Source organism: Centroberyx affinis, unplaced genomic scaffold, assembly GCF_046629955.1.
Source record: "Centroberyx affinis isolate AG114_WGS23_722 - 3 ecotype Tasmania unplaced genomic scaffold, CSIRO-AGI_Caff_v1 ptg006088l_1, whole genome shotgun sequence".
In the NCBI taxonomy this organism is placed as follows: domain Eukaryota; kingdom Metazoa; phylum Chordata; class Actinopteri; order Beryciformes; family Berycidae; genus Centroberyx; species Centroberyx affinis.
Genome location: NW_027283099.1, coordinates 94,970 through 111,070, shown reverse-complemented (window position 1 = coordinate 111,070; position 16,101 = coordinate 94,970). Strand labels below are relative to the sequence as shown.

Below are 16,101 nucleotides of genomic sequence, written 5' to 3'. Positions count from 1 at the left end.
TAGAATTGAGAAAGCCTGAGGATTTTTCACAGCATCTTGTCCCTGGAGCGCCCCCTGGTGGCAACCTTATTACGTCATAAGAGATTACTCCTCGCATTTTCCTGCTTCCAAGTATAAAGTTCCTCCTCTGAGCAGTTATTCCCCACCATGAGAATCATATAAGTAACAAATTTTTGTGTATTTATTAGCCCTTAGGCCAACATAATGGTCCTTTATATGACCGTGCTCTGAAAACTGGCTCAAGACATACAATTTGTGTCAACACAGACATTATCCCCTAATCTGCTTTTAGTCTGACGTGCTATTTGTTGGTGCTGTGTGATGTTTTTTAGGAGGAATCACAACGGATCACGAGTTTCATTCCAAAATGACACAATCACCATTTGAAAAAGTGAACACCTACACCGAGTAACTAATTACTGGCATGAAAGTAAAACACATTATGGGTTGCAATTCAAGTTCTGACTCATCTAAAGACCTTTGCTTTCAAAATACTTCAGGTTATAAGGAGAGAATACTGTGATAATAAACTGTTATATTTCAAGTAGCAGCTGGCAGTGTGTTTTCAAAATGGATAAAAAGCATTTTTATTTATTCTTTTGTGGAAACAAAACATACAAGAGCAAATACTGGCTAAACAGACCAAATGCAATTCCTCATGCCCTCTGTTGTTCATATGCTTATAGAAAGAAAGGCAACTGCGTACATGTGTTGCCTTGCTCAGTTCTTGATAGGAGATAAACTGTATGGGAAGCAGTGAATGGACATCAAAACACATTCTGCAACGTGGACTACAAAAACATGAGAGCACCCAGAGGTCTTAATTATGCAAACATTTCCATCCATTTAACTGCAAGCAGGCTTTGCCATGTGTGTGTAACATACAGAGCCACACATATGTATTTACATGTTGCTGAAAAGGCTAAAGGGGACATCATTTGGCACCGTAAGCTTTGATAAACTATCACTTCAATACATTGTATAAACTAACATTGCTTTAGCTGTTAAATCAGGCGAAGCTTGTAGATAATCGGCACAGTGGACACAATGCTGACTCAGGTGATGAATCCTAAACATAACGGTAACATTTAAGTTCCTGATCATGTTTGATGTCACAGTTCATAGCAGAGTCTTGATACAGCAATGAGAATGAAAAACTGACATCTTATAAAAGCAGGGGAAAACCAAGGATCACACTTTATTTGGACAGTCCAATGCTGATACTCATCTTACTATCAAGTGACTATAATGCGTCACTAAAAAGTCTACTGAGTTTCAAGTGATACTCCGATAAGTCTGAAAGGTCAAGGGTTGAGTTTAGGGTTAGAAATAGGTTAAGTCAGGTTTGGGTTAGGCTAAAGTTACACAGTCTGTAGAGATGCAGCAAATAGGCAAGTGACACATTGCTGAACATCTACTTTTTGCCACCTGATAGTTGAGTATCAACACTGGACATAACAACTGGACAAATAAAGTGTTACCAAGACAAGACAGCACACCTTTTTAATCTTTGTCTACTCACAAATGCCTATGTAATGACAACGTGATGCTTGCATTGAGATTTGCAAATAATTGTGCTTTCAGAAGTGGCCGGCCCACTGTGGAGCATGACTCAGGAACACAGCAGGCAACTATTACTAGGGAGAGCAAGAGAAATGGAGAGAGAAAACAAACACTGGACTTGTGTTCATCATTTCTGTGGCCCCATTTCCCTTATCTGCAGAGTACAGCGAAATATTTGCAACCTTGACAGAGGCAAGCGGAGCGGATGAAACGCGGCACGGTAAACACACCGGCTTTGCAGTCCGTGAAGCTGCCTGAGTGGTCTTTGGTTGTGCTAGATAAACCCAGCGTCATTAGCAGGGCAGAGCAAGGAAACGACAGTGGTGCCACCTAGAGGCAGAACTGGGGTATGACATATAAACAATAAGAGTTTTCCCTCTGCACATATCATACCCCAAATTCTGGCCTCATCTTAACGTTTCATGGTGACACTGTCCTCTCCTTGCTGCTCTCTTAAGAGCAACGGGTGATATGATAGAGGACGAGTAAGAGATATTCCCTTTAGGATGCTGGGTGGTATCATGAGAAGTCTTCTTCACTGTAGATGAAGACGTAGTAGAAGAGAGCGCTGACAGCCAGCAGAGCGACCGACAGCATCATGTTCCTGCGGTTCTCTCCTCTTAGAGTCTCCAGCTCCTTATCTAGAAAAAAAAAAAAGAAAAGTTGATGTGAAGAGACTAATGATCAGTGGGGATGGTACAGTCAGTTTGGCAGCCATCAATTTCCATGATAACTGGGACTTCATGGTGAGACTAAACCTGCACATGGTCTGATCGAAATGTATGGCAGTAATAGCAGATAGATAGCAGAAATGTGATAAACAAGAATGATAACGTTAAACATGGTTCCCACTGTGGCCCTTGTGCAAAAATTCATTACTTTTCTGTGACTTTCCGTAACCAAGTCAGAGCTCCTTCATGACCTACATTTTGTATTTCTTCCTGGTTTGTTACTGTGGTTTTCAGCTCAGAAAAGCCCTACAGAGCTAAACAGTCTGGTTTCCACTACAGCTGGGCTCGCTGAATGCATGAAACAAGTTGTAAAATACATCCTGGTATATATCAGTATATTCCTGGTATATTTCCCAGATATGCCACCATCAGTGAGAACCCTGGCTGAAGCTGTGGAGAAGAGCTTCATGCAGACCCACCTAACTTTTGCACCCTCTCGTTCATGATTGCCATTTCATCTTCCAGCTCCTGTCTGTGGAGCAGAGAGAAGGAAACAGGGACAGACAGCAAAGTCGATGACGATAAAACGAGGTATTGATAGACACTCATCTCTGCCACCATCATCATGATCATCATCATCATCATCCTCCTCCTCACCTCTCCTTGTCAGTCAGCTTGTGTCGTCGCTGTCTGAACTCGGCTCTCTCCAGGTTGTCCTGGCAACGCGCCCGCCGCTCTTCCACGCGATCAATCTAAAATGAAGATTATATATGTGTCAGGATGAACCGATGCGATGGGATAGACGCACACACTGTTCATCAAGGAAGTGGCCAGATGCTATCTGCGGTTGTGAATGAATGAAACTTGTCTGAGTCGTAGTTACACTTCAGTGTCGTTAGCCACTTAGCTATCAAATGGCAATAAAATGTGTCAAAATGTCTTACTTCACTGGCGACGCTGATCTTCTCTCGCTTTTTGTCCTTAGATTTTGTCATTTTGTCACCAAGCGCAACGTATTTTGGCACTGTAATCTGTTTGAGAGTCAACACTTCAATGCGGAAGTGCTCTTCTTCTTCGTGGTGTTATATCGCTTCCTCTTGACCATCGCTCATCAGGAGTTCTGCTGCCCTCTATCGGTGTAGCAGTAACCAGACTTCTCTGCTCAAGATATCGCAGCTAGGAAAAAGCACTAACTGTCCATCTTGAAATCTTGTCCTTCTGCATCCACTTCTCTTAGAAAATAAATTTGAACCGCATTATCGTGTAGATGCTTGGTTGAAAGAATGAAGCTTTCATTAAGACCTTTGATTTTTGCAGCTCCATAAAGCCAAGACCAAACAATCAAGTTTCTTTGACAACAGCGGCGAGTTAATATTAAAATTTCAGATTATTTGCTATGGGATGCTAGGGATATCAGATTATATTCCCCATTCAGAAGTCACCAGATATGCTCATTAATGCCTGAGCTGTCCGTGTTATTTCTCAGGTGTCACTGTCACCTCCCCCTTGCAAAGACAACGCAACTACCAACCCGTTTGCGCACAGATGACATGGAGAGAGCTTGTTGACCATTCCTAATCGGATTATATGGCCTGAGAGGACACCGGTTGATCAACGGGGAAGCAAAGGGACAGGCCTACCGGTTCTGCTGTCTGGAGTTATTTCCTCTTCTTTTCAGCAAAATGCCACTCTTTATAAACCGGGACCAAATATTTGCGCATCAAGTGCATCTGCTGGAGCACAAGCTGAGGGTGAGCGGCTGTTCATTTAGAGTTTAGAGAGGAACAAATACGGCCGAAGACTAGAGTACTGTTTGTTCAACCCCTTTATCCATTGATGTTTTATAAGTAACTTAACACACTCTCATAATCGAATAATAACCCTAATAATTTGTAATAGGCTACAGTGGAGGCTTATCTCATACAACTGTGTTTTCAGAGTAAAGAGGAGCGCATACTTGAGCTGGAGACTGAGAATGCCATTCTTCATTTAAGACTTGCAGAGGTAAGAAGACTCTATTCTATTCCATTCTATTCTATTCTGTTCTATTCATGATCAGCATTACCCACTCTGTGTATTCCTAGACATCTCGAATGGCTCAGCAAGGCTTTTATGTGAATGAGTGTTTTTGTGCCAAGTGTGTGTACTTATGTGTACTTATGTGTAGGATACTCTGGGTTCAAACTCTTGGCTTGAATTCAAAATGTTTGGAACAACAGAACAGAATAGTGATTTCATTTCATTTGAGGGTGTTTTAAAGAGGGATGCCACTGAATTTGAGTATTCAAGTCATGTTAAATTATTAATAGTCATCACAAATAAAGTATACATTTCTCTTGGTGAAAGTTCACTTTCTCCTGTGGCCAAAAGTAAAAATAGGGTCCAGAACCCAAATCTATGATGTCAAACTAATGTACAGCTCCAAAAGGAGAAAAAAAAGGACATAGTTGTGATTGTATCCAGTGTGATTTTCTGGGGATATGAGTATATCCTGTGCAGAAACAAATGTGCTACTTTACAATGAAGATCACTTGAGTTTAAAAGCTTAAATAAGTCTGCAGTTGACTGCCTTCAGGAGACTTCAGGCTGTCTCAGTGACTCCCTGAGGTGAGAAGATCCCCATCACTCAGTATGCATGAGGCGTCACCCTGTGTCAGCTAGACACACTGGCACCCTCCCCTCAGTTTACACACAGGCCTGGATCTGACAGGTGGACCAGCTGAGACGGTCTGCTGCAGGATGAGGTGCCAGCAGACAGCAGATGTCCACTAATTTCACCTAGAGTGTTTACTTATGGCTTCCGAGAAAAAGTCTGACGAAGACTGACCTTTTAATAAAAGTCAGTGTTTTTTATCGTACGGTCTGTAAAAATGGAATTGCATTAACTGAATTTAGCTGAATTTTTGGAACTAATTTAGGTGAGCAGACGTGTTCATCCACTATGCAGTGATTTTTAGCTGTGCACAGTCTCCCATTGCCCACCGTATTCACTTCCTATGGGAACAGGGGAAGTAGTCTCTGGTGATTCAAAGCAGTACAGTATTTTTATATCATATTTAATGTAAAATTTACAGATCTCCTGAACAAACTTCCAGCATTGGCCACATATTAAAAATTACTTACCATTTAGCTTTAGAGTTGGTACAAGAGTTGGTGTTACTTTTGAAATAATGCTAATTGCCTACTATCACTCAGCATGATGTATGCTAAAGTGTTAGCATGGAGCACAGGAGTGAATGATCTACCAGGGACACATGGATGATTTTGGTGTCTATGTTCTCATCACTATATGATATTCTTATTTCAGCCCTTTACTAGTGACACCCTGGGATAACAACCTACTACTAGTATAAGCACGCTGCTGTCATCTTGTCTTCAGTGTCTAGGCAAACTGCGTCGGGAGCATGAGGAGGAGGCAAAGGCCCAGAAACATCACCAGCACCAGAGGAACACACAGAAGATAACCCAGACTGCCCTCACCAAACTCATGTCTGAGGTCCAGGTACAAATGCACAGAAAAGTGATTGCCTAGGTGTGTGTGTGTGTGTGTGTGCCTGGGTAGATGCGTTATTTGGTGAGTTTTTAAAATGTTTTTTGCATTTTTCCCTTGCCTTGCTGAGATGTTTTACTAAAGATCAAAAGGCTAAATTCAGTCTATAATATCAGCAAGGTAGACAGACAGGCAGGTTGTATAGAAAGACAGAAAGATACACACACACAGAGTGGCACACACACACACACACACACACACACACACACTTCATTTGTCCTCTGTGTGTTTCTGTAGGCTGTGAAGCAGGACTTGAGCGAGGTGTTTGCGGTGTATGTGAGCTTTGCCAGTGAGCTGGAGGACCAGAGAAAGCAGCTGCTGGAGAAGGTAGACCATGCCAGCTCCGCCCTGAAGGGTCACCATGGAGACGAGGTGCAGAGTAAGTACCTGATTGGATGGAGCCAAATATTACATCACCACTTAATCAGGAAGCTGTGTTTTTTTTTGCATCTGTTAGGACTCGTTTAGAATTTTTTTTTCCTTTTTGGGTTTGACAGCTGATGGTCCAACAGGTTGTATTGCAGTGTCTCCTGGTAGTTTATTAATTTGGAGTCTTTTCTACTTTCTTTCCATTTCAACAATCAATAACACTAAGTAAAAGCAAATGTCAAAATCAGGGATGTAGCGGAGGGTGAAGCCAACTAAACTCAGTTTACCCTCCTTTTTATCTGTAGAGTTTACCCAGTTTTTAGTCCGACGTAAATCTGTCTGACCTGAATTCATAGAATACATCATAACAAGTTGTTTCTAACCGATATAAGTTACATATAGGATCTAAGAAAAAAAAACATAAATTAAAGCATGTCTGAAATTATATGTTTGGTGTTAGTTTGCTTTATGGTGATCACTGACTGGAAGCTTTCACACCTTTTTATTTACCACTACATCACTGACCTTGATCATGAAATAAATTGAAACAAGTGAAAAGAAGAGGGCACCATGAAATAAACAGATAAGAATAGTGGATGAAAATAATACTCAACAATAGTCAATATAATAGGATAAAAGACATCACATTACAGCACGTCTTTAAAAATAGACTTTTAAAGAAGTGTTTTAAAAGATTTTGGGTTTTTCACATTCTCTCCCACATTCTCTGCACCTTACTGTACTATTCCCTCATTCACCCTTGCTCTCTCTCTCTCTCTCCATTCTGAAGTGGTTTACAGGTTAAGTGCTGGCCATAGCTCAAGTAGGGTTTGTGTGGTGCTAATCCTGTGACGCTGTCCCTCCCCTCCTCCTCCTCCTCCCTCTCTCCCCCCGCCCTTCACCCTCAAGTAAGAGCGTCAGCGAGGCTCTCCAAGGTTGACTGTCTTGCTCTGGCCCGTCACCTGTGTCACCTGGTCGCCACGGCTCTGCCGATTGGTGGGAACTGATCTTGTCACATGGTTTGGCCCTCACTTAAGTGGGGAAACCCCTTGGTCAGACATAGAGGCAGCTCACTGTTTTCCAGTATGGAAATTCAGAATTATGACCTGCAAATGTGTTACAAAAATAAGAAAAAATATTGTAATTTCTGGTGATAGCAAACTGCTGAGACTGTCTCACGCTTAAAAAATTTTTTTTGGCTTATACAATAAACATAGCAGATTTGTATGCAAATGCTCAGAAACAAACATATTACAAGTCCACACAGTCAGTTTCCAATTCCTTGTCAATGGAGCAGGCTTTCTCTTCTTCTATGTCAAAATTAAAACTTGAATCTTTGGTTTTCAGCAATGGTCTTGTTGCTTTAACAGAGTTGTTGATAGTACAGTAATCTATTCTATTCTATTCTGTTCTATTCATGATCAACACATGTTTATTCTTGAATGGCTCAGCCTGTCTTATATGTGAATGGAGGTGTTGTGTGCCAGGTGTGCTCCAGGATTAAAGACTTGGCCTGAATTCAAAAGGCTTTAAGCAGAGATGAACAGACAGCTCTTACTGATTGGGCTGGGTTTGCCTGACCTGGTCTAGACTGGCACAGCATGACGTAGTAGGGAGTACCATAAGTTAAAGGTGCAACGTGTAGCATTTGAAAACGTCAACAGAGAGACCATGGTTGGGCGATTGGCAGCCTCTATCTCACACCAGTGGTATTGTTACTGCTATTGTTTATCAAAATTAAGACCACATTTCCCATAAACTCTGTTACCTCCTGTTGCAAAAAGGATGTTTCCACTTGTCCCCCCCTCCCCCTCACGCTTTACTAAAGAAACATGTTGGAAGTGATGACCTTTCACTCATCCCACCATACCACTGTGAGAAACCAAAAGCTATAGCTCTGTTTGCTCTGGATGAACAGTACCCATGTCCTTTTTTGTGCCTTCAAGCTATACAGCAGATTTCCCACAAAATCCAACTGGTGGCACACAGTGTAAAATGCAGTGTACAGGCTTCCAGTCTTCTCAGCAATGGCCTTGTTTGTTTACAGCAATAATACAGATGTCTCAAAATGAATGTGGTGATGAGTTATTGACGTTAAAATGCTACATGCAGGACCTTTAATCTCAGCCCTTGATACAAAATTGTTCATATTTTTAAATATTGATTCAACTGCTAACATTCAGCGGAATAACACTGCTTAAAAACAGGATTGTTTTTCCCCTTGAACCAACTTTCCGCCGTCCCTGTGCAGACTTGCAGGCTCGTGTGGCAGCTCTAGAGCGCTCTCTGGAGGAGGAGAAGCAGAGGTGCAGGGCGGAGAGGCAGAGGAGGAGAGAACTTCACAACACAGTGGTGGTAAGGACAGGCTTTTTTACCGCTGTAGGCCAGGAGTAAACTGTTAACTAGGTTTATATGCTCTAGAATAGGTTAACAAAGACCTACTGCAAATCTGACAGGATTGTAATCGGATTTTGATCTCTCTTTCTTTCTTTCGCTGCAGGAGTTGAGAGGGAACATCAGGGTTCACTGCAGGGTGCGTCCTGTTCTGCCTTTTGACCACAACCAGTCCTCCACCTCTGCATCAGGGTGGGTCCACACAGCCTGCATCTATTGTCAGCATCACAAAACACTTCCAATATTCCAATTAAGATGTATGACCAGTCGGTTTGTGCTTGACAAGCGGAGGATAATCCAATGCTATCCTGACTGTTTTCTCTCTCAGGCCTGCGTCATCAGAGGAAGTGGTTTATCCAGTCAGTGAAGTGAGTGCTACAAGTGCTTTCACTGAATCTCCAAGTTTATTTCATTTGATTATTGATTTCATTTTATTACTAGCCTGCCTCAAAATTTACTCGCCTTCCTTTTGCCCCTCTGCTTCTTTTAAAGGACACGGTGCTGGTGAACTGCATGAAGTCCGGGACCCCAGTGCAAAACAAGATGTTTGAGTTCGAGAGGTAAAATCAAACACTGACCTGACATGTAGCTGTGTGTTATGTTATGATAATCTCATATTTGTACTGTTTATTAACAAGTGGTCACCGTGGGGATTTTGTTGGACAGGGTGCATGGACCAGAGGACTCCCAGGATGCAGTGTTTGGGGAAGTCAAGCCGCTGCTCACATCACTGCTGGATGGGTGAGTGTGAAACTACAAAAGAAATTCATACATAGGCATCAACTTCACCATTTATATTTGTCTAAGAAACACATTTCAAGCATTTAAGCATACGCCTTTAGATCAAAATGGCTTTAAGAGAATGAAAAACAGTTATAGCAGTTTATACCAAATCACAATCAAAAGTCCCATTTAACCTGTATTCTTTAATCACTACCTGCCATAAACTGGGGATTACAAATGAAGATAAAACAGAGTGAAATACACAGCAAGCCCACATTTTCAGCATCATTTCACTAGGGGAAATCTGCAGCCTCACTGTGCAGTAATTACATTTAATCTCCCCCTCTGTTTGCGCAGGTATAATGTGTGTATCATGGCGTACGGGCAGACCGGCAGTGGGAAGACCCACACCATGATCGGCTCCCAGCCGGCGGAGCCTTCCGGGACGCAGCAGGAGGCGCAGCAGGGCATCATCCCCAAAGCTGCTGCTGAGCTCTTCAGGTGAGACTGAGGCAGAAAGGTCCAGTCACTCATCTGTTGCTGTGACATTTGTATAATGAACGAGCACCGCAGGCACCGAGCCTGTTTTGGTGCACTGCTGGCTCTCTTTTACTGTGGTGATACGCAGTAGATAGTGATCTATTCTATTCTATTCTATTCTATTCTATTCTATTCTTCAAAATGCTTGAACAGAACAGATACAAAAAATGTTAGATCAAAAGAATGAATAAATACATTAACAGACAGAAAAGGTAAAAAGAAAAAGGGCTAATCATAAAAGTCATCTTCTATTCTGTTCTATTATATTCATCATAATATAATCAGAAACTTTATTTATATAGCATTTTTTAAGCAAACATTACAAAGTGCTTGAACAGAATAAATGAAAATGTTAGTTGTAATGTTAATCATAAATTCTGTTCTATTCTAGTAATTCAGTCTGTCAGAAGTTAAATAAATTCAGTTCATTAATTCATAATGTGCACAGAAACCTGGAATAGAATATAATTGGGTTGAACTTTGAACTTGTTCTCCTCTTTACCTGTGTGTTGTACATCTGTGCCCATGGTTGATAATGTGTGTGTGTGTGTGTGTGTGTGTGGGCCAGGCTGATCTCGGAGAAGCCTGCGGAGAGCCACACGGTGGAGGTGTCGGTGGTGGAGGTGTACAACAACGAAGTGTTTGACCTGCTGGCCAGAGACGAGGAGGGCGGCGGGGCAGGGCAGCGGCGGGACGTGATCACCACCTCCTCCGGCAGCAGCCAGGTCACCGCACTCACATATGAGTGAGTACAGCCTGCACTCAGCAGAGTGTGTGTGTGTGTGTGTGTGGGCGGGTGTGTATTTGTGTACGCATGAAGAGTTTAGAGAAAAGTGAAAAGTGACAATCCTGTGGAATGGAACTGAAACAAACTACTTTTTAAAGGAAGAATAGTAAGTAGCTGAAGTCCTTGGTTGAAAAAAATAACACTTTTACAGACTTGATGCTCTACATTTTTGAGATATTGAATGATGAACTGCAGGTCATGTTTTCATCAGTTTCTATGAGGAATAAAATGCGTATGTCAGGTACAAGCGTGGAAGTAACAAATTACACACACACATTTACTCACATTACTGTAATTGAGTAGCTTTTTTGTAAGTAATTTTACTTTTACCTAAGTACAGTTTTACTGAATTATTGTACTACATTTTAAATCACACCAAAAGCAACAGAAACTGGACCAATGTAAATTGGCTACTGTGGAGCAATCCATAGTGAATGATCAGTCAGCAAAGAAGAGAAGAGTAATCTGGCTTTACCTTGTTTGTGCACTTTAGTTTGTAATTTTCTGTTTTTCCAATTAAAATAATATAGTTCGAACTCTGTCCTCTCAGCCTGTTACATTGCATTGAAAAGATCACGTATGACAACGTTCTCTTTTCTGAAAAAGTAACTCAGTAACTTAGTATTTTTACTTCTAAAAGTAGCAACACTTCTACTTGAGTAGGACATTCTAGTCCTCTGTCAACCTGACCGTAACAGTGTAGCTACAGCTGTAGTGTTTTTTTCTGCGTACATGTGTGTTACTTGTTCCTCTTGCAGGCCGGTGTGCAGCTCGTCTGAGGTGATGCAGGTGATCAGCGGCGTGCTGAAGCTCCGGGCTCGCTGTCCCACGCTGGTCCACGCCGACTCCTCACGCTCTCACCTCATAGTCACACTCACCATCTCCTCCAAGAGCCCCAACGCTCTGGCCCTGGGTGAGACACATTCAGCCACACACTCGTACACTGGGACAGAGGCTCACCCACAGGGGGATGCTGCATGGGTTGGGGATGAATGAACTCATCAATTCCAGTTCAATTGAGGAAAAAATTCTGTGAAATTCCATGTGTTTTTGTATTTTCTTACCACAATTTATGTGGTGTTATATATTATCAATACTGAATATGATCAAATGTTAAAGGTACCTCTCTGGTGGCATTTGATGCATAACATGTAATCGTAATACATACATTACGATGGAATGTATTTGATTCATTTAACTGTCTTTTATTTGATTCATAATGTTTGATTTATAATGTTTAGCAAGTCAAGACAATCTCTCTTAGAAGTGGAATTTCATGGAATTTAATGGAATTCAGTTCTGTTTTCTGTCTTTCCAATTTGAATTCCAACTCCAGGAATTTAATTGGAATTTACCATGCATTCTCAATTAAATTCATGAATGGCCCCAATTCTCCTGGTAGGACCCCTGCTAGCATAAATGACAGCTATGTGGTGTCATGCCAACCACACACACACACACACACACACACACACCTGCATAGTGACTCTGCTGCTCTTCCCGCTCCAGCCCGCAGGCTACAGAGTGCCAAGAAGGACATGCAGCGCTCCACGCAGAAGGAGTGGTGGAGCCCCCGCTGTCGCCGCGCCAACCCCGCCGCCCGCCACTCGTACGACGAGCTCTCCGCGAGCCCCGCCTCCTCCCCCTGCCCCTCCCCCTCCCACTCGCCCTGCCCCTCCCCGAGGAACAGCATCTCCCAGGCCCCGTTCAAGACCAAGCTGCAGCTGGTGGACCTGGCCGGGAGCGAGTGTGTCGGTAAGAGAGGCTCAGGTTGGGTCGGTGAACATGATTTCTCATTTCTCCTGTCTCTTCACCATGAAAGAGAGTCTATTTAATGATTAATCCATATGTAAAGGTTCACAGCACAAACAAAGTCATTCCAGTATTTTTTCACCCTGTATTAACCCGGGGAAAGTTGACTGAGCTTTTGTGTGTGTGTGTGTGTGTGTGTGTGTACCAGGTATGTCCGGAGTTTCAGGTGCGGCTCTGTGGGAGTCGTCCTGTATAAACCGCAGTCTGTCTGCTCTGTCGGACGTCCTGGGAGCGCTGGCCGAGCAGAGGCCGCACGTCCCGTACAGGAACAGCAGGCTTACACACCTCCTGCAGGACGCCATTGGTGAGACACACACACACACACACACACACACTCCGTTGACCTCTGACCCCCTGCTTCTCATGTCTATTCTCCCTGAGGCAAGACTCATTCAAGCACACAAATAAGAAAAAAACATGTACAACGCATATAATCAAACAATAAAATAATCCTTCCCATTGAATCTTCTCTTGTGCTTCTCCGTCTTCTCCACCAGGTGGCGACGCCAAGCTGCTGGTGATGCTGTGCGTCTCTCCCACCCAGCGCTTCATCACCGAGTCGCTGCAGTCTCTGGGCTTCGGCACCCGGGCCCGCCAGGTCCAGAGGGATCTGCCCCGAAAGAAGAGTAACACCCTCAAAGTGAAGTGAGTGAGAGAGAGAGAGAGAGAGAGAGAGAGAGAGAGAGAGAGAGAGAGGAGATAACGGGTGTATGGGAATCTCTGCCTGCAATTTTGTGTATAGTTTGCATATTGAATTGTAAATATTTAATATACATATGTACATTTTTAAAAGCTCATTCTTTCATAGTAATCATGTTGCAGGGTATCTGCAGGTCTTTGAAAAGTCTTGAAAAATCTATAAAAGTTGGAAAATAAATTATCTAAAATCGAAATTTAAGGCCTTAAACAGTATTAAAATATCTTAATTACAATTATTAGAGGTCTTAATGTTTCCCCATGTAATGGAAGGTCTCTTTGCGCTGAATGCCCACTCTTTGTTTAACACAGAATAGGGAAGAACAACATGTAAAATGTTTTTGTTTCATCATATCTGCTTTATTAAACACATTTAGACTTCCTATCCCTTAATTAATTTCCTGGTGTCCTTTTTTCTTATACTGCCTGTTTATAGTTTCAGAACTTTCATTAGCTTTGCTCAATCAGAAATAGGCTGGTTTTGCCAGCTTTGTTTTGTTATTTCGGCTTGTAATTGATCTTGATAGCATTAGAAATGTCTTAAAAAGTCTCAAATTCGACTTTCTGAAACCTGCAGATACCCTGTAATATTCAGTCTGTAATTATCTCTAGCAATAAACAGTAATGAGTGATGAATGAGTGTTGAATAGTTTCGATTGACAGTGATATTGTAATACAGAGTATGGACATAGTCATGGTTGGGTTGAAAGAATTTGTAAATTATTGATTTTGATTAGTACTTTATCATGTTTCACTTGATCAAATTCCCTTTTATCTATCCTGCCATTAAGCTGCAGTTCCTGTCAGTAGTGAATAGTGTAAGCAAAGGCTTTTTGACTGTGGTAGTTCTGAATGTTGACTGTGTTTAGTTATGAATACATTTCAGTGCTTGCTGCCCATGCCATGCCTTTTCTGAGAACACTTGCACTTATTGTAGTGTTTGGGATGCATCTGTGTTTATATTTATACACATTTTGTTGTATTCTGAACCTAGAATGTGGACGGATGGTTGTCATCACTTGTCTAGTTACACAAATCCTTCAAATGCCTTTATAGAGCAGTTTCAGTAGAAAAAGGTGTCAACATTACAATGAAATAAACAGATTTTCTGCAGATGTGTATGTTTGTATCAGCCTGGAGAAACACAACACTAAGCCTTCTGTCACTGTGTAGATTACAGTGAAGTAGAAACACATGCAGGAACACTTCGGCTATCAGTATTAGGGAAAACAGTATTTGCAAATAATTTTTAGCCTTTGTTATAAATTGCTTGGAGCACCAGAAGGATGGAGTATACAATTCAACTAGTCAGTAAAACACATAAATTGACTGATTGTATTGTATTATGTGGCAAACCCCATTCATATAATACTAAGTATTCTGTCTAAGAATTATTTGCTTTTTCAGGTCTGTTGACAACACAGTTCAATGTTGGGAAAACAAACAAACAAGAACAAACAGGTAAAACAGGCATTTTCCTCCACAAGGTGAAACTGTTGGAAATCTTCCCAGCATGAATGTAAATACAGCAGCGTTCACCACCACTACACACAGTATCTGGTAATTAAATCTCTTCCTCATCATCTTCCCTTAGACACACACACACACACACACACACACACACACACACACACACACACACACACACACACACACTTTTAATAAGCCTCCTCCTACCAGGGAACTGCAATTGTGAGGAGAGCGCTGCAAAATGTATTCAAGTTCTAATCCCTGTAGACCCAAAGCTGGCATATTTTAAGGCGCAGATGTCATTTGCCACCCTGACATGAAAGCTGAAATGCCCAAAGCTTATTCGACACTGCTGGCTTAGGGGATAAAGAGTGACAGGACAATAAATAAGATAATAAAAAGAGTGGCAGGATAATAAATACGAAAACTCCAGGAGCATCTTCTGTTTAGAGAGACGGCGGGGAAGAATGAGATAGAGAAAAGAGGAGAGGAGAGAGAGAGGTGAGGAGATAGGGGGAAGTTAGAGGGGGGAAGAGTGGTGAAGAGAAACAGGAGAAGAGAAAGACCCCCTCTTTCTCTTCTCCTGTTTCTCTTCAGAAGAGAGGAAGAGAGTAAACTACAGCATCAGCTCGACAAAAGCAAACCTATAACAGCTAAGGCTGAAACATAACATTAGATTTTTATTAATTCAAGCAAACTGTTACAGTCAACAGTTACATAAGTTACATGGTATACAGTATTGATCTAATCTTTGTTGTTTTTTTAAAACCAGGGTTTCTTTTTCCCTTTCCGCCCCCTTTCCCCCCCGAACATAGAAACAGCTAATCCATACAAGCGCAGGCAAGTAAGTAGTAACAGCACGATACATTCATCAACTCAACGATACATTTTGTACGAACAATAAGGCAAGTAGAAGAAAGAACAAACGAATGAAAGGAAAGGACGGCAGACATTTTCTTTGAAATGAGCCAAAACGAGGCGTCATGAATCCTTCTCTGTCTTCGGCCTCAAAAGGCAGCGTCACACACAATTTTTTCATTTTCTATTGAAGTTTTCAGAGTAACTGTTATTACTGCTCTAGAACCAAACGAGGTAAGGCTTCTCGTTAGCGGACAGGTACGGAGTAAAGGGGGATCTGAGGTGGGATAAGCTGCCTTCAAGTGGTGTTGAGTGGTTTGTACCTGGTGTCGGTCGGACACTTCGCATCGCAAGCCTTTCGGTATCGCAGGTGTGTGTTCAAAACTCTCCTACCGCAGCCAGAAGTCTCTTCTTCTCATACACTTTATATCCTTTTCCTCAGCATTCTGTATATTCATCAGAGAGAGAGAGTGGTGCATGAGATGTGGTGCACATCTACAGCATGTAACCACTTCCAGACCGTGTCCACTCGTGAGGAAAAGGACGTGTGGGGAGGATGGGAGCACGACATACTGAAAACCAATGGCTCAAGGTTGATCTTTGACATTGCCTCAATGTCAATATGAGCACAAGTGGCTCAAAAAAAAACTGCTCAATCTCTTGGCATA

General features: G+C 42.1%; 2 protein-coding genes across 2 annotated transcripts; one reads left to right on the top strand and one right to left on the bottom strand.

The window, feature by feature from the left end:
• Positions 1-570: 570 nt before the first annotated feature.
• On the bottom strand, positions 571-3,293 carry ccdc167 (coiled-coil domain containing 167). The gene is made up of 4 exons (XM_071512103.1): positions 3,179-3,293; positions 2,892-2,986; positions 2,714-2,766; positions 571-2,204 (listed from the first exon to the last, which is right to left on the bottom strand). The coding sequence occupies exons 1-4, from the start codon at positions 3,227-3,229 to the stop codon at positions 2,083-2,085; spliced, it is 321 nt and encodes a 106-aa protein (XP_071368204.1). The 5' UTR covers positions 3,230-3,293; the 3' UTR covers positions 571-2,082.
• A 623-nt stretch (positions 3,294-3,916) lies between these two features.
• kif25 (kinesin family member 25) lies at positions 3,917-13,058 on the top strand. The gene is made up of 15 exons (XM_071512104.1): positions 3,917-3,985; positions 4,173-4,238; positions 5,614-5,736; positions 6,022-6,163; positions 8,405-8,508; positions 8,654-8,739; positions 8,876-8,915; positions 9,040-9,107; positions 9,214-9,288; positions 9,628-9,771; positions 10,379-10,555; positions 11,356-11,510; positions 12,107-12,352; positions 12,558-12,713; positions 12,907-13,058. The coding sequence occupies exons 1-15, from the start codon at positions 3,917-3,919 to the stop codon at positions 13,056-13,058; spliced, it is 1,803 nt and encodes a 600-aa protein (XP_071368205.1).
• The last annotated feature ends 3,043 nt before the right edge of the window (positions 13,059-16,101 follow it).

What these genes read in the sequence shown, in the direction of transcription:
- kif25 (XM_071512104.1), top strand. Translation starts at nt 3,917, where the DNA reads ATGCCACTCTTTATAAACCGGGACCAAATATTTGCGCATCAAGTGCAT. An exon ending in TGGTTTATCCAGTCAGTGAA is followed by an intron (nt 8,916 to 9,039) that starts GTGAGTGCTACA and finishes CTTCTTTTAAAG; the next exon opens with GACACGGTGCTGGTGAACTG. An exon ending in GGCCGGGAGCGAGTGTGTCG is followed by an intron (nt 12,353 to 12,557) that starts GTAAGAGAGGCT and finishes TGTGTGTACCAG; the next exon opens with GTATGTCCGGAGTTTCAGGT.
- ccdc167 (XM_071512103.1), bottom strand. Translation starts at nt 3,229, where the DNA reads ATGACAAAATCTAAGGACAAAAAGCGAGAGAAGATCAGCGTCGCCAGT. An exon ending in AGATCAGCGTCGCCAGTGAA is followed by an intron (nt 2,987 to 3,178) that starts GTAAGACATTTT and finishes TCTTCATTTTAG; the next exon opens with ATTGATCGCGTGGAAGAGCG. An exon ending in CGAGAGGGTGCAAAAGTTAG is followed by an intron (nt 2,205 to 2,713) that starts GTGGGTCTGCAT and finishes TTTTTTTTCTAG; the next exon opens with ATAAGGAGCTGGAGACTCTA.